The 17,752-nt window shown below is 37.8% G+C and overlaps 1 protein-coding gene across 1 annotated transcript; it reads right to left on the bottom strand.

Annotated features, from left to right (window-relative positions):
- Window positions 1–5,393: 5,393 nt before the first annotated feature.
- On the bottom strand, window positions 5,394–16,564 carry LOC138018316 (prostaglandin E synthase 2-like). The gene is made up of 6 exons (XM_068864950.1): window positions 16,088–16,564; window positions 14,190–14,383; window positions 9,806–10,006; window positions 8,506–8,620; window positions 5,884–6,447; window positions 5,394–5,731 (listed from the first exon to the last, which is right to left on the bottom strand). The coding sequence occupies exons 1-5, from the start codon at window positions 16,550–16,552 to the stop codon at window positions 6,313–6,315; spliced, it is 1,110 nt and encodes a 369-aa protein (XP_068721051.1). The 5' UTR covers window positions 16,553–16,564; the 3' UTR covers window positions 5,394–5,731; window positions 5,884–6,312.
- Window positions 16,565–17,752: the final 1,188 nt, after the last annotated feature.

Consider the following 17,752-nt stretch of genomic DNA (forward strand, 5'->3'; position numbering starts at 1 on the left):
TATTCCCTCGACCATTTTTCAAAGCGCGGGTTTTTGTGCAATGGCTGTCAGATGACGTTCCATTTGATACGTTCATTCATCCCTAGTGAAATTTCGTCGTTCGCCTTGCTGCTTGGACAAACGATATTTCTTCACAGTCAAATTTTGTCATTCGTGTTCCTGATTGGCTAATGATTGGCTACATTTAGAATCAGTACGAATTTTATTCACTATGATTTTCGTGGACAAATCTCAGTACCTAATCCTATGAAATAAACAGTGTTTTCGAAGCGTGTCCTTTTCGCGAAAACCTCAAAACTTTTCAAGCGTGTCAAGCAGGAAAATGCCTTCAGTTATCAATCTTTATCTCTAAAAGGAAAACGCTTAATGAAACTTCGTAATCATTTTGCCTTTTCTCCAACTGAGAACATTTAAAAAGACGCGGTTTCGTAGGTGCACAGGGAGAACTTTCCTCATTACAGCATGCAAACGTGAATACCATTACCGATTTCGATTTCACAACGAAATCTTTCAACCGAATATAATATCACAGTTGGTCGATGCTAATTTGTTAAGAGCCAGTTTCAGTGAACCAAAACCGTGTTTTAAGGTACTTTAGCATCAAAATAGTGCTCAAATGGGCTGTAAAGAAACGGCGTGCTGCAGCAATTAAGGAAAGAGGAATGCAACGGTGTCCCCACATGAAACCAGCATTCAAATATAATTTTCAACAACAATATTCCACGAGAGATTTCTCTTTTGTGTTATTATCAAAGGCAGTTTCAAAAAAGGTCTCCTATATATTATCAACGTTAGGGTTAGATTTACGAATTTATCCAATTAACGGTCTTGGAATACTCTTGTTTTTCAGGGAACAGACTGAAATACAAAACGCAATTTAGGTATTGAATTTAAGACCGCTGTCTCCGAAATGTTGCCCAATATATTACGCTTTGGTCACGGGTTGACGAAATTACGTAAATGCCTCGTCCATTTATGGTAGTGTCAAATTAACAACATTCACGGTATAAAAGGCCTACACAGTGGAACGCTTCACTATCGCCCGCCCAAAAAAAAAACGCCATGTCGAAACTACCGTCTGACAAACTAACTGACAAACTTGAAGACGAATACAAAATTGCTCTTCTCCATATAACTAACAAACTGGACAGCGATGAGAAGGAAACACTTCGGTTTTACTACAGTCGACATATTCCGCAAAACGCCACTGGTTGGTTAAATGTCATGCATTCATTGGAAAATACGTCCATTATCTCTTGGATAGACGTTCGTTCGATACAAGACAGTTTAAAGGCAATTAGAAGATTAGACCTTGCAGAGACTTTATCTGTCTTTGAAATTAAAAGGGATTTAGCGATTCTTCTCGACTTATATGCAAGAGAGATTCTCGGTATGGAAACAAGTGGTCGCTTTCCAACAGCTTGTAGCTGGATATTTAGTGAAAGTTACGACAGAGTTGGTTAACGGTCCGTTCAAAAGACAGAAGTTAACATCATTAATGGAATCAACAAAGAAAATTGAAAAAGTCCTCATCAGTTTTGAAATGGAACTGAACAGTAAATCGTGGGATCCGTGGAGTAAGTCTACTTTCCTGTTGATAATAACAGCAGAGATAGTAGCCAGAGTAGCGACGAAGGAAGAACTTTGTCGGAAGCTCTGTGCAACTGAGCTGTGCTTAAGAGGCTGTGCCGACGAGCTCTGCTCTCGAATGATGAAACTCAAAGGAAAATGGGTGAGTCCCCAGAAAGACGAGATGTTTTGAAACCTTTTAAATCCCTTTCCTTTGCAGAAAGAGTAGCTCACGGAGTCTCTTTAATGGATTACACGCTCGCGTGCTTACGTTTGCGATTCCATTTGAGTACTTAAGAACCAAAAAAGGGACATCAGTTATTCCAAAGAAATAGGGCGAGCCTTCTGTTGCCGTGGCCACTCTCTCTTGAGCGATCCTTGCATGGATTGCTGGGCTGGAGAAGAAATCTCATCGATACCTCTGTATGCGCAGTATCAGCGTTTAAAAATGAGCACTAAAACAAGAGGCTTGTAGCCTGTAGTATTGAAAAGCGAAAAACCCATTGTCACATTTTTAATTTAACTATAATCGCAAATCAGAGGAAATTACGATTTAACGATAATCGTAAACAAGTTTATGCGGAAAAAATGAAGCAACGAGAAAAAAGTCGCGCAAAGACTGGGACGAAAGGTGTGCAGTCCTCTATTTTTCTCTTGCGATCTCGAGGGATTGCGAGCCTGGCACAGGCTAGATGTTTCTGACTTTATCATTTAACAATTTTGCCGAAGGCGACGTGAGTATCGGTGAATAAGAACTGAGACGAAGTCGAGGTTTTTATTCACCGATATTCACTGAGCCTGAGGTGAACAATTCTTTTAGTATAATTACATAGGTGATTATTTGAAAAAAAAGCATTTTCTTTAAAACAATTAATTTCTACACCTGTCACCTGGACAAAACGGCTTGCGGCCTGGACAAAGCCGCGAGGAAGATTAACGCGTAATGATCACCTCAAGTGCAACCAATCAGCACAGCAAATTTATTCATGTAATTATTTTTAGTGTTAATATTGAATCGTTGAGTCTGCCAGACAGCTGATTGGGATCTTTATGCTCACTTTCCAGGAAGATTTCTGTAACTACGTAGAGGAGCGGCATAACGTGGTAAACCATAATTGTTCAGCAATAGACTCAACCAACTTCTCCACATACAGACTGACAGCCGAAGTGGTGCAACAACTTGAAGAGACAAAGTTTTTCAACACAAGTATGGCAATTAAGGAGCAAAATATTCAGATTCAAAACTAAAAAAAAAACAATCATCAACGTTACATTACACGATAAACACGTTAGGTATAAAAACACAAACAGATATGATGTTTCAAGCAAGTATGACAATTTTAAAGAGCACAATATTCATATTGAAAACTGAAAATTTTATGAACATTACATTAACTCGAAGAAAGGTCTTTTGATAAAATTAAAAGAAATATTTTTTTATATATAAATAAACTAAATGGTAACTTACGAATCAGTAGAGAAGTACAATATAAAAAAAATGCAATGCAAAAACACTGGAGAAACTTGTGAACATTTATGATGAAGACGTTGCCTCAAGCAAAATGATAATTATTTTTATAAACTTGATGGTCAGTGACAATTCCGTATAGATTAAGTGAAATTTATATGAAATACAAAAAAAATTATTTTTATGTACCATATGATAGCAAACGATTCACTGCAGAAGTACAAATTTGAATACAATTCAGTGGTGACATTTTGTGAAAAAATATTCAGATCAAAAACTGATTCAGTATAGAAGTATATATTTAAAGGCAATTCAACGATGAAATATACTATTTAGATGACAACTGATTTAGTACAGAAATACTTATTTGAAAGGAAGTCAATGCAATAATAAACCATTTTTGTGAGAAAATGTATTTAGATGAAAAATCGATTCATTACAGAAGTACGAATTTGAATGTAAATCAATGCAATAATATACCATTTTTGTGAGAAAAACATTGTTAAACGAAAAACCGATTCAGTGCAGAAGTACAAATTTTAATGCAATTGAATAGGATACTATACTATTTTTGTGAAAAATAATACTTAGATGAAAACAGATTTAGTACAGAAGTACAAATTTCAATGTAAATTCATTCAAATAATATACCATTGTTGTAAAAATAATATTTAGATGAAAACCGATTTAGTACAGAAGTACAAATTTAAATTCAATTCAAGGGAATAATATGCCAATTTTGTCAAAAAGAAAATCAAAAACCCGATTCAGTACAGAAGTACACATTGGAATGTAATTCAGGAATAACATACAATTTTTGGGAAAAATAGTATTAAGATGAAAATCGATTTAGTACAGAAGTACAAATTTCAACATAAATCAATGGAATAACATACCGTTTTTGTGAAAAAAAAAAATTAGATGAAACCCGATTCAGTACAGAACTACAAATTTGAATTCAATTCAATGGAATAATATGCCATTTTGAGAAAAAATGGAATGGAATACATCGTATAATAATATACAAGAAAAAATTACTTGATTCTGATTGGCTGAGGGCAGTGCACTTCAAGAGTAACACAGTAAAAAAAGTGCAATACACCAGTGCAAAAAAAGTAATACCAGTGCAAATTACACATCGAAATTCTGGATTACGATTGGCTAATAAACAATAGGGTTTGGTCAGAACCAATTAAAATTTTTGTTATCAAATCAAGTGCACGCCCTGCATGGTGCAATTTCCCTGATTGCGTGATACGCGTGCGTTTCTTCTGTTTAAGTAATAAGTAATCACATAATCTTTCTCGTGCAAATTAGAATAAATAAGCACTTGTAAATGTTTTCAAAGACTACAAATTTTGGTCGTCTTTGAAAAAATTTACTTGTGCTTATTTATTCCAAATTGCACTCGAAATCACGTGATTACCTATAATAAATGCATTCTATTACATAAACATTTTATGGGATATATCACAAGCTTGGTAATGCATTACGAGCAAGCATTGCAGAAAATAGGACCAAGAAATGTATATTTATTACAACCTTTGACAGCTGAATTATGCCTTATGCCATTGCATACTACATGTTATTATGCATTACGCATGTTCCATGAAGGAAAAATTATCAACCAAAACCCGAACTTAGTACAAGCTGAGGCAGTTGGCTTTTTATTTAGCAACAGCTGTAACTGCCTCCCTGAGGCCATTGCAGGGCTCGAAATTGCGAGCAATACAGTCGCATTTGCGACTAAATTTTTGCCTTTGCGACTAAAATATCTGGAGGAGTCGCACATTTGCGAGTTGTTGTCACCTTCGCTTTTTCGAAACAAAAGGGTTAGCAGTTGCCACTTTGCTGCTACTTTTGCTAAAATAAATAAATGACAAAATTATTTTGTTTCTCGCTGTGAATTTTCTCTGAAGATAGCGTAATTGTAGAGTAATTTAGCTGCGATGTGATGTTCACAGCTCCATTCCTTCGATCATTTGCCATTTTCAGCAGTTTCTTTACACACATGTATTGTGTGCTCATATTTTTTTCCAAAAATGTTGACAACACAATGCAGCGCGGCGATTTTTGCGACTAAAATTTGCGAAATTGCGACTAAATTTTCGTATCTTGTCGCAAATTGCGACTGGGTTTTTTTTGTTAATTTCGAGCCCTGCATTGTATTATCAAGTTCATTACAGTGCTTTAAATCTTATTTATCAGCTTTTCTTAAGTAATGTAGTTATCTTTATTTGATTTTAGATTATTATTTTATAATATTACATGGCTGATTGGAGATACGAAATTTCTTTTCTCGTGTTGAAAAATATTTCATGAACGAGCACAGTGAATGAGTGCAATATTTGAGTGAGTGTAATTTTCTCTTTATTATATGGATAATAGATATACATGGTAGAGATTCAAAAGACGGCTTTAATACAAATACTGGGTATTAATACAAAAAATAGGTGGGAATTGTGACGTTGTTGCTCCAATTTGGCCACTCGTGTTACATATGAGATATACGCCACTCAGTTCCCAGATGTAGTGGTCATATTGATTCTACATGAGTTTCACTTCCCGGCAACACACTCCTGTCCATATAACAATAGCCAAAAAACGGAGAAAAGAAAAACCCAAACGTAGTTGGTCTGAAGGTAAATCAAGTCAAACAGGATTCTCTACTTGCACAAATCCCATAATACACCCCTTTTACGCCCCCTCCTCCAAATACCCCCCCCCCCCCCCCAAAAAAAAAAAGGCATAGGCATTGTTTTTATTTCCCTTAGGACATCATGTCCCAGGAGAAATTGCAAGCTATGTTTATGCAAAATTTTGGGGGTAAAAGGGGTGTATTACACGATTTGTGCAAGTAGAGAATTCAACCTTTTTGCTACAAAAGTAATTCCTAAGATTCATTTCCAGATTCTTGAATAAAGGATTTGACGCTGTTTCAGGTCTCTGACTGCTACCCACAACCTTTGCCTCCATACGAAGCAGAGTAAGAACATCCATAACCAATGTTGTCATTGTTGCTGTTGTTGCAATCCTCTGTCTTGCTGTCGTCTGTCATTAACGGGAAGTCCTCTAATTAATGCGAGGAAAGAGCAACAAACTGTTCTAATACCACTTTCCACAAGTTTGCAAATGCAGCCCCTGGTTCATACATATTCACCTTGTCCTCACAAAGTATCAGTTCTTCATAATACAGCCAAGGATTTGGCAATAATGAATAATCCCCTTTTCAGGGAAAACAACAGAGGATTATTCCTGTCTGCATGCTGCAGATATCACACAGCATTAGCTCCGGCATGAGTTTGTACCGCTTCTTTTACTCGGTAATACCACGGCTTTAATGACGTGTTAGCCATGAGGTCTTGGAAGGCATCCAGACCTTCCAGTCCACTGAGTACACCATAAACTGCCTACAAGGCAATGTGGATTACCTCAATGTTTGTGGGAAAGGATATGGTAAATGCCAAATGTTGTTAACGAAGTGCCTAAAACTGGTACAGCTTGAGGTTAACAACCTACACTAACTTTTCAAATGCACACTAAATACCTTTTCATGCGCTTTTCTTTCAAACAGTTTTGTCCAAGATTAAAGGTTTGAGCGACAGCATTCCTGTTCTTCATGATTATTGTGTTCTAGTTTAAATGGCCGAACTCCCATGAGAGTGGGCAGTAAGGACTCTAACAGTAAAGCAACACAGCTATTATCACGGTGAAAGGTACATGTAGTTTGGTGGTTTAGATCCCACGGCCTCCAGTCTGCTATACCTAAGTGCTTGAGCATCCCAGCCAGTAATTAGCCAGTATCAAAATTACCATAATAGTCTTTGCTTGTCCCTCCAAAATTTTGCATAAGCATCGTTTCCAGTTTCTCTGGGGACCATTGTAAGTCCCAAGAGAACGTAAAAGCAAGGTTTATACAAAATTTTGGAGGGACAAACAAAGAGTATATGACACTATTATGGTATTTTTGATACTGGCTAATGGAAGGCCAAAGGTTCGCCTCCTATCACAAGCTCATGTTTCCTAGAGTACTCAACAACACATCTTTTACAAGAACTAGTCTAAATTACTCTTTACAGCCATTTTAAACAGATGTGCATACTTGCTGCTGTTGTCCAATATGGGAAATCCGGGATTGAAAGCAAAAACTATGCACATGTAGGTCAACCTTTGTTGATAAGGAGTGAGCCTTTCACACTTCAAATGAAAAGCTACCACTTTCCACTGAAAGTTGTGGAAGATTGCTCATGATGAAATAACTTAAATTCTTGTATGACCTGTACAACCCAATGAGTATTTTCAATGTCAAACTATCAAAAAAATCTTAGTGTGGGGCCATACGCACAAGTGTGAGAGGGACAGGAAAAGTCAGTGCGCACACCAACACAATTTCAGAGAATTCAGTCGTGTCTCACCATCTAACTTTAATTTTCAACAATACAGAAAATAGAAACAAGTGAAGATAAAAGACAATTTTTGGTGAAAATTCATACCTCTTCCAATCTGTGTGCTTAGTCTAAAGAGAACACATTAGGGCCGTTTATATGAGGGAAAATTGGCTGCGGCTCACACTGGCCACGGCTTAAACAAGACGCGAGCTGGGCCATTTATACGAGTGCGGCTTACAGAAGACATGGAATGCTCGTATAAATGGTTCGCGACTAAGTTCGCGGCCAGCTAGTCCAATGATGACATACTTTATTTTCATGCTTCGTTTTGGGGTAATTGATAGTGAGGCAAGATATGCAAAATTACACGATAAATGGCTTGAGTAAGCAAACAAGCGAAGAAAAATCATTAAACTAAAGTTTTACATGTAATCAAGTATCGATCCAGTGAAGTCGTAAACGAACAATTGCGGTGTGCTGCAGAACTTACACTGGCTGCATGAGGTGACGTGATAATCAAGTTGCTTATCAATTTCAATACCACTACAAATAGTGAGAAGCTGTTTTTCTTCCGGGGAACTCCACCTTCGCTTTTTGGATAAATCTCTTTCAATGTGATTCGTTCCTTGCGCTAGCCATTTTTCTCAGGGGAATGGACTGGAGCAAAAAGGAAGTCTGTGCTATATTAACAAAACAAGTGCATGCGCAGGAGTAGTTCACGGCTTAAGCAAGCCACGGACAATGCTTGAGTACATTTACACGAACACTTTCACGTCCAAGGTAAGCCGCTGTCAAGATAAGCACAGCCCAAAGCCCTCGGCCGAGATAAGCCGCGGCTTGAGCTAGATGCGGATGGAGTAAGCCGTGAACTTCGATTTTGTACCATTTAAACGGGGTGTTTGCGTCTTATGTGAAAATGGCCCTATTGTATAACACTGACCTCAGGCCAAATATCTTCCCGTCCGGGAACATAATACATGAATGTCGTAAAATTATGAATTAATTCTTATACAAACCTAAAATCTGCCCCATCTACAGGTACTAAATGAAATTTAAAATCGCTGAAAGATTGTTACCCACCAGGTCAGCAAGGTTTGGAGCTTTGCCTCCCATAAACTTCCTGCGACCAACAGCCCGCATCCACTTTTCAGCCTCTTCATACAGGGCAAGACGAACATCACTTGGAAGGTTATATCTACCAATAAAATATTGATAGAGGAATATAGGGCAATTACCAATCACTGTTTGCCTTTCTCTATTTTGAACAGAGGAGAATGTTTGAAACACAACATCCATCGTAGGGAGAGATATTACATGGCTCAACATGGATATGAATTTAATGTTTGTAACGTAAAAAAGAGGTGATGTTGATAAAATACTACAATAACAAAACCAATGAGTAGTAACATAAGACAGTGCTTGCAAAATCATAAATTTAAAAGACATTTTCATTTCCAGCATGGCACACAGTACATGTCAATGCAATTAGGTGGTGCCATTCTTAGTTTCCCCAGATCATCAAAAATTTATTTTACTGAGCATGCTTCAAGTTTTTTTACAAGACAAACTTTTGAACTTTTTCACACATACATTTGTACACAAAGAATACTGAGCTGTCTTGGGAATGCTCATCAGCAATAATGTAATTGGGGAACATAGTTCCGCTGAAGTGAGCCCATTTGTCTTCCACCAGTGTTCCATGGGTTTCAATTCTAGGACTCAATATCATGAGTGGGTTGAGTTTATTGGTTCTCTACTCTACATCGAGATGGTATTCTCCGGGTATTTTAATTTCTCCTCTCACCAAAAACCATCATTTAATTCGAGTTGGTTTAATGCTGTGTGATTCCTTTGATCTAAGGTCTCCTTGGTCAGCAGAGAACTTGTCCTAAGCCACCCTGCCAACAGAAGAGCCTTTCTGAACTCGACGAGAGAGACAAGACTGCAGAAATATTGTGAAGTCTCTATTAAGTAAGTGCAAGATGTTGCTTGGAGACAGTTTCAAATCACAGCCAAGTGTTGATCGCACTACTAGACGCAATATTGATTTTCGTACTGAAGGCTCGATTATGGCCCTTCGCTTTGACAAAAATATGACGAGCGCGCTGCCTAAACTGGTTTGACCAGAGTGTCTAGCCCAGAAACGTGGGCTGTTAAGTCTTTAAGACTTGACACAATTTCTGCAGAGCCTCTCTTGCTTGCCCTCTGGTGAGTTTTAGAGAGGCTCTGCTCGCAGGGTGGTCCTTAGCTAAATAAGATCGATACTTGAATAACCTGATTATTAAATCTATCATTAATAATTGGTAGATATCATTTATTTATGCAATATTTAACATGTGTATCTTGTTATTCATTACTGATACGATCAACATATACTCACTTGCTTTTCACATGTTTTCCGACAATGTACATGACAAAAGGGCCAGCAAGATATGTTGAATACTTTTCAAACGTGCTAAAGTCACTCTGCTTGGTGAAATACTCAAACGCCTGCATGGCTTCTGATGCTGTGCGGTAGATATTAGGTGACAGTGTGTGCACAAATGTGTTGTCCACCCATTTCCGCCACTTTCTCTCTTCCCTGTACGTTTAAAAAGAGTTGATTTAAAAATAAAAAAATAAAAGGCAACAACGGGCGAACTTAGTGCCCACCTCTTTCAATGTTCTTGGTCCCAAACTTCAATCCCATAAATAGCAGTGAATATTTAACATTTTTTCTTTGAAATCGAGGTAAATATTCTGCCACTATTCAAATATTCACCGAGATTAGAAAGAATAATTGTTTTAGCATATACTCGCGCGTGCGTGGAAAATGTGCAAGCGGCACAAAGCATGCGTGAAAGTGTTTACAGAAGTTTCAAACATGGCAAATCTAAATAACCTTCGTTAAAATCCTCGTCACTTAGCACCGTTCAAATCAGCAATCTAAATCAAAAGTCTACTTGTTAAAACATTTTCACCATTCAATCAAAGGTTTTTTTTTTTTGGCGGAATGTGTAGAATTCTGTTTTGCAAGCCTGATAAAGTAAAACCCCACGAGTACATGTAAGAACCTTCCATTTAAAAATGGTAATTAACAGCAATTTAGGCTATCTAGGTTCTTACATGTAAATAGGTTCCTATTTTCTGAAGGAAGAAAACTACACTGTAGATAGCAGAATTCAGTGGTATTCGGCCTTCGTCCCCTATGCAGCAACCAGTTTTTCCTTATTCCCTTATGCAAAATTTGAGTACAATTTAAATACAGAATTTAAAAAATCACATAAAATGACTATAATAAGTAAAATTGAAAGATCACACGAATCTTCATACACTGTAACATCAACATACATGTACATGTAATTTTACTGTTAAAGTTCCTTATACATGTAGGGGGTCTAACTGACAAGGAAGAGTACAGCATCACTTAACATTTCAATCAATAAAAATTTTATGAGAAATAAGATAAATATGTCCGCAATGCGAACTTGGGGTCTTACGCTTAGTTTAACTCCATTCAGCCCACCACGCGTCCATGCGTGATTGGTTGAAAATTTCCCATAACAATGCAGCAGTGAATCTTTCTCTTATTGCCATTTGCACAGTTTGGACAACTTTTGGTACACACTACATCATCTCCAAGGCTGTTGCCTAACAGGAGCCCGGTAGCCTGGGGCTCCCAAAGAATAGCTCTGGGCGCCTTAATTTTTCACAGCAACACCTTTCACTTCATACGTTGGGCTCCTAAGTTCTCAGTGTTTAGGTCTGAGGGCCCCTTTAAAATTTTCTTAGGCAGCAGCCTTGATCTCTATCAGCTATTTACTAGTAACAGAAGCACTAGAATGATCAAGAGAATGCTGAAATTCAACTAGAATTCTAAGATGAATCATCAGTAGATAAGGTGTCCAATGAACAACTACCCTCAGAGCTTGGTGCAAATTCCCAAACTAATGGAAATCACAGTCCATCAGCAATAACAATGTATAAACAGCCAAGAGGAATATCTGATGACCAATTACGTCAATCAGTTAGATCATTAAATAATTAAAAATGCAATGCAAAGCTTTCAACAGGGTGCTTTCATGAACTAGAAATAAATGAAAACCTCAACAGCCTGAGGTCACAAAATGTTGAACCAGTTTATTTGTTTATAACTGGAGGTGGTGGTGCTGGGAAAAGCCATTTGATTAAAACAATTTACCACACTGTAGTAAAAATCTATAGACATGCTCCAATGAATCCTGATAATCCAACAGTGTTACTAGCAGCATCTACTGGAGTAGCAGTAATAAACATGGATGGTACACACAGCATTCGCAATACCTAAAAATAAAGGTGATAATGTGGGGGAAAATCCAGGTCCTACAATATTTGATATCATTGATCCAGCAACCACTGTGTCCGCTGACTCTAGTCAAGGAAATGAAGCAATCGTTGGTGTGAATGCTAGAAAGCAATGTGTAGCAATGTCACTTACTGCTATTATGTAACATCAAATACAAGGTATTAGTTTGTGGACTAATTCTACTTTGAACAATATTTTGGTTATTGGCAATAATCTATACAGTGCTAAAAGATGTTCTGTGCAAACAAATGACTATTTGCTGTTAACTGATGTTCCAGACATGGTTTCAGTATTTGTTAAAGTGTATTCATTACAATATAGTGAGTCATTTACTGTAAGTTTGTTCATGACATCAAACATTGGTCCATATACATGTACACTGTATGTCTCTTAGACATTCACTTCTAGAAGTACATTGTGTATTTTCAAACCCTTAACAGAATTACAATAGTTTTTGTTTGTTAACTACTGGCATTAATACACTATGTTGTAATGAATACACTTTAACAAATATTGAAACCCCGTCTGGAACATCAGTTAACAGCAAATAGTCATTTGTTCGCACAGAACATCTTACAGAACTGTACAGATTATTTCCAATAACCAAACTATTGTTCAAAGTAGAATTATTTTGTATTTGATGGTATCATAATAGCAGTAAGTGACATTGCTACACATTACTTACCAGCATTCACACCAAAGATTGCTTCATTTCCTTGACTAGAGTCAGCGGGCACAAAGGTTTTTTGATCAATGATATCAACTATTTTAGGAACTGGTTTTTCCTCGAAATAATTTGCTTGCCTTATAAGCAATGGGATGTTTACATTGTAGCACATCATTTGTGTAAACCAAAACATAACCTCATTACACGACTTGTAATGTCCAACAACTTGTTGTAATGTTGGCAAGTAAAACACATTTAAGTGAAACATCATAAGCATCGTATTCCAAAATCGCCCTCGCACACATGAAAGTGCATCCTTGGCTTTCACAAATTAATTGTTGTGACAGCCAATCCTTGACCGGTATTGTTCGATTGTTGTTCCCATGCTGGCGGCGAGGAGCAGACAACAGTAAGAGTACGAAATACTATTCTTCGAGAGTGCAAGACTCTTATTCAATGCAAGTATTTTTTTAGAGTACAATAACTCTTTCAGTTTGAAGTGTAACCCACACCGATAGTTCATGAAGCCGATAAATACTGGCTTGTGAGAGCTTGTGAGATATGTGGTGCAACTCGCATCGGATTAAGCCAATGAATGTGGGCTTGCGAAAGCGTCTTAGCTTCACAAACACAAGCCGAGTCTAGATATGTTGGCTTGCGTGAGTAAACAACTCCCGTATCGATATCGCCGAGGAAACTCCACTCAGCGATGTCACCTGTATGAAATAACATAGAACAAACAAGGCAGGAAAGTGTAGTTAATTTTCGAAATGAAAGAAAGAAAACCAATCAGAAACAGCACGACAGAGCAATTTTGAAACACAAATAACTTACCTTGAACAATTACAACTAATTTGCGATGAAAAGCTCTTCAAAATTTTCCCAAAACAGGGAAAACGACCGCATATTTAAATACACAACGACTACAACACGCTAGAGGCAATGGCCGACACTTGAAAACAATGACTCGCAATTACTAGTACCCAGTCTCATGCCAGACTAGTTTTACTCACGCAGATTTGTCACGTGTCATCTCGTCCTCAAAGTGACAAACCCACTGACATACGATCAAGATCTGCCTCTGACTTAGGGGTCTGTATGCATGAGCATAAGACCCCAAAAATATATCCGAATACAGTAGTTAACTCAATTTAACATATTGAAAGAAATGTGTACATTGTTATTTATGATTGACAAAGGAGATCTTACACATGAGCAGGAAATCACAACCTGACGAAAAATAACCCTAATTACCGGTATAATATTATTATCATTTCTACTACTACTACTACTACTACTACCACCACTACTACTACTACTACTACTACTACTACTACCTACTACTACCTACTACTACTACTGCTACTACTACTACGACTACTACTACGACTACGACTACGACTACGACTACTACTACTACTACTACTACTACTACTACTACTACTACTACTACTACTACTACTACTACTACTACTACTACTACTACTACTACTACTACTAAAATAATAGTAATAGTAATAATCATAATAATAATAACAATAAAAATAATAAAGATTCTGAGCCAAATCCTTAACATACAGCCAGAGCCATTATGACAACCAACAAAAAGAAGTACCCCTTAACAAACTGCCATAAACAGCTAATTGCTAATCAGAAATAGTAAGGAAGAACACCTTCTAATAGACAATTCTGATACCCACAATTCAGCAAAAGGATAATACACCAGCAGAAAAATGGAAGCTTACATAACATGAAACCTCCAAAAACACTTACTTTTCTCTTTCTGTGGAATCTTTGTCAATGGCACCTTTGTGCATGATGAAATACTTGTTGGCGTATTCTTTCTCTTCCTTGCCATCAGCCTTCTGCATTTTGATCTCAGGGTAATAAATTAAAATCTGTTCTACAGAATCTTGGCCAAGCATCACCGAGCGAAGAGCACTGATGATGACTGACGAGTCATTGATCTATTCAGAGTGAGAAAAGTGAAATAAAACAGAAACAGATACTGTGTTCTATAAACTTTGATGTTTTACCAATGAAACCACAGAGAAAAATGGAAGCTGATTTTGACCCTGTGTTTAGCCATTTTTTTGCAACTGCATCTAAATTCTTATGCAATTAATGAATTGATAATTAATGAGGATGACAACAAAAATGAAGTACTGAATTCTGGGCAAATCTGCCACCACTTCTACTCCCTTCTTAACCAATTGACCCCTGGGAGTGAGACTTAACAGATTTTACTCTGTCTAACACCAAATGATTTTACTCATCAACTGGGCGTGTCCTAGGGTGCCTGAGTGCCTTAACTCATTGACTCCTGGGAAAGACGAAAAGGAAAGGAAAGGAAAGGAAAGGAACTTTATTTAAGTGACTGGTCTTCTAGTGCTGGAGCACTTATTGGTGACACTGTAAATGGAAATCAACAACTAAAATAAAATCAAATGTTGGTTTTTGAGGAGAGGGGAAAACCAGGGTACCTGGAGAAAAACCTCTTGGTGCAGAGTAGAGAACCAGCAAACTTAACCCACATATGAGAATAATGACCTTGAGTTTGGGAATCAAACATGGGCTACATTGGTGGGAGACGAGTGCTCTCACCACGGTGCCATCCTTTCACAGATTTTGCTGTGTCTAACACCAGGTGGTTTTACTTATCAACTGGGGGCGTAATAGGCACCTGAGGACTGAATGGGTTAAAGAAGACATCTTTTAGTGGACATGGATTTTGATAACCCTGTTGCTACTCAGGGGTTCCCCACTGATGAGCAAAATCATCTAGCATTGTGCGCCGATCAACTCGAAACTTCAACATCGCCCTTCCCGGGAAGAGCCCGGTCATTTGAACTTTTGAAGATTGGATCATTCAAATTCCCGCCCCCTCGGGCCAAAATGGTGTTCAAATTCCCTACCCTATTGTCGGATTTGAAGGATTTGTCTGTCATACCCTATTGAAGAACAATCGTCTTCGGCTCCTGCCGTCTTTAAGAAAGACCTCTGTTGTAAGCCAATCTCTTACAAATGCTACATCTCTTCCTTTTAACTCTTCCATCTCGTCCAAACACATGTTTTATAGCTGTGAGCAACTTCCTTGCCCGAAAAAAACAATTATTTGAAACCTAACACTTCCAGTTCAATTTTCCCCACCCCACGCAGGCAAAGGTCAAATTCCCCACTCCCAGGGCACAGAAGATAGTCAAATGCCCGTGGTTTGCGGGGGGGGGGTTGGGGAGGGACGATGTTGAAGTTTCAATTTGATCTGCGCCTTAGTCAGAGTAAAATAGGTCACTGGCCGTTTTAGAAGATGATACAGTTTAATTAACTGTTACCCAATGTTTCTCCTACAGATTGCCAAAAATGTTTAAGTGTCTTAAAGATGAAGACCCCTGGGTGTCTTGAAAAACGAAAAACTAGCTATCTGCATAGCAAAGAGAACGGATCCTTTGATATCAATTTCGGGAAAAAAGACTTCCGCAAGTTGTAAAATTACAGGGGACTGCAGGACTTTGCGAGCAGCTTTTTGAAGTAAGTGAGTTGACTGTGGGAGCAGTTTTCTTTTTACTTGGATGTACATGTAAGTGGACGGGTATTCTGAAATCTAGTCCTACAACAATGAGATGTCTTCGTATCACATGATGTTCATTCATACATCAAAATCAAATTCTTACCTGCTTGTTGTTGGCAATGACGAAAGGAACTTTCTTGTAAGAAGAGAAACTGATTTCTCTCTTCCATATCGGGCTCACCTCTACAATAGTGTAGTCGATTCCGTAATAATCCAGAAACGCTCTGACTTTCCCACAAAATGGACAGTTCTGGTATTGATACAGAGTAACTGAAAGTTTAGGAACTTCTTCCTTAAAAATTACACCGGTCTCGATTTCTGATATTCTGACTGGACGCGCTTTCGCATGACCAGAGAACATCCGGAAAGACAGAACACCGGTAGCGGCGAGGGTTACACCACAACTCCCTGCCAGAATAGCCGTGAATCCATGACTTCTTCCAGATCCATTCGATGAATAGCTTCTCGAGCTCATCAGTCGTCTTTGCGCACTTTTCATTTCCACATTACCGAAAGATTTGTTAAGCAAAAGATAAAAATTCGAACGAAACACTCTCCTCGCAGCCATCTTGATTTCAGGGAAAACTTTGTTATGTCACCTGCTTTCCAGTACTACGCATCCGTTGCCTGATATCATACCATGGAAGACTGGCACTAGTTATCAGTTTGCACTCCCAGGTATACCGGTAGCGCAGTATCTTACGCAAGAGATTTTGCAAAGCCTAAAAGCGGAGCTCCCGTTTTTAACCCCAGAAACCAATATAGTGTACATGGAAATAATTATGCTTCTGCATAAAGTAGACAATCAATCATCATTACTGTATACAGTTTACAGTGATCAAACAGATTAAACACTTCTGAGCTGACAGCAAACAAGCCTTACAAACAATAACGAACAAATTTAATCAACAACTAAAACTGAAATTAAATGCACAGTAATCTCTTTCACAACATTTTCCGTTTGACCGACAGTCTTTACTCCCTCTCTATTCAGTTTAGAACAACAGCAAAAATCTTACTAAAATCAACCTAAGGCGTCATGTACGAAGTAAACTCGCTTATTCGACTGCAATTTCACATTCAAACAAAGCAGCTCTCGACTGCACATCGATTTAACACAAAGAGCCTATAAATGATATTGTTGAAATATGTCAGAATCTCTGTCAAAACGGAATTGTAAACGTTTTTACATATTTTAGAGTAGGTAATCGCATGGGGCCGAGTAAAATTAAAGATTAATATCACTTGTGTTTCCAGAAGTTGCTGAAATTGCCCGACTCGGGCAATTTCACCAACTTCTGAAAACACAAGTGATATTAATCCTTAATTTTACGAGGACCCATTGCGATTACTTGTTAATAACATACAGGGCAAATTAAATTTTCTTAACATTGTTGATGCACCTCGAAAAACAATCATCCAAGCGGAGTAAACACACTCGTTCGTTCGCTCGCAAGTAAAGCAAATTAACAAACAGACAAACAAGTGAACTACTTCTTTACGTCCAAAACGAGTACAGATGATTACTATTTATATCCACTCCAGAGAAAAATTCGAGTGTCATTCCTGAACAAAAGCAACAACGATTTAACCAAATGTTATAGTCCAGTCAATCTGTGTCTGCTGCTTTAAACAAACTGCGCGTGCGTCTATCATGCTTCATGACATTATGTATTTTTTTCACTTCTATTTCTGTATAAATACTTACATTTGACAATGACGACATGATGCAACAGAATTTTTTTTCACTGCCAAAATGTTTATTACT

Source organism: Montipora capricornis, chromosome 2 (assembly GCF_036669925.1).
Source record: "Montipora capricornis isolate CH-2021 chromosome 2, ASM3666992v2, whole genome shotgun sequence".
Lineage (NCBI taxonomy): Eukaryota > Metazoa > Cnidaria > Anthozoa > Scleractinia > Acroporidae > Montipora > Montipora capricornis.

Bases quoted from the DNA above. Each gene is read 5' to 3' on its own strand.
- LOC138018316 (XM_068864950.1), bottom strand. From the start codon at position 16,552: ATGGCTGCGAGGAGAGTGTTTCGTTCGAATTTTTATCTTTTGCTTAAC. The intron at 8,621-9,805 runs GTGAGTATATGT...TTTTATTGGTAG, and splicing joins GGAAAACATGTGAAAAGCAA to ATATAACCTTCCAAGTGATG. The intron at 6,448-8,505 runs GTGGGTAACAAT...ATTGCCTTGTAG, and splicing joins CTCCAAACCTTGCTGACCTG to GCAGTTTATGGTGTACTCAG.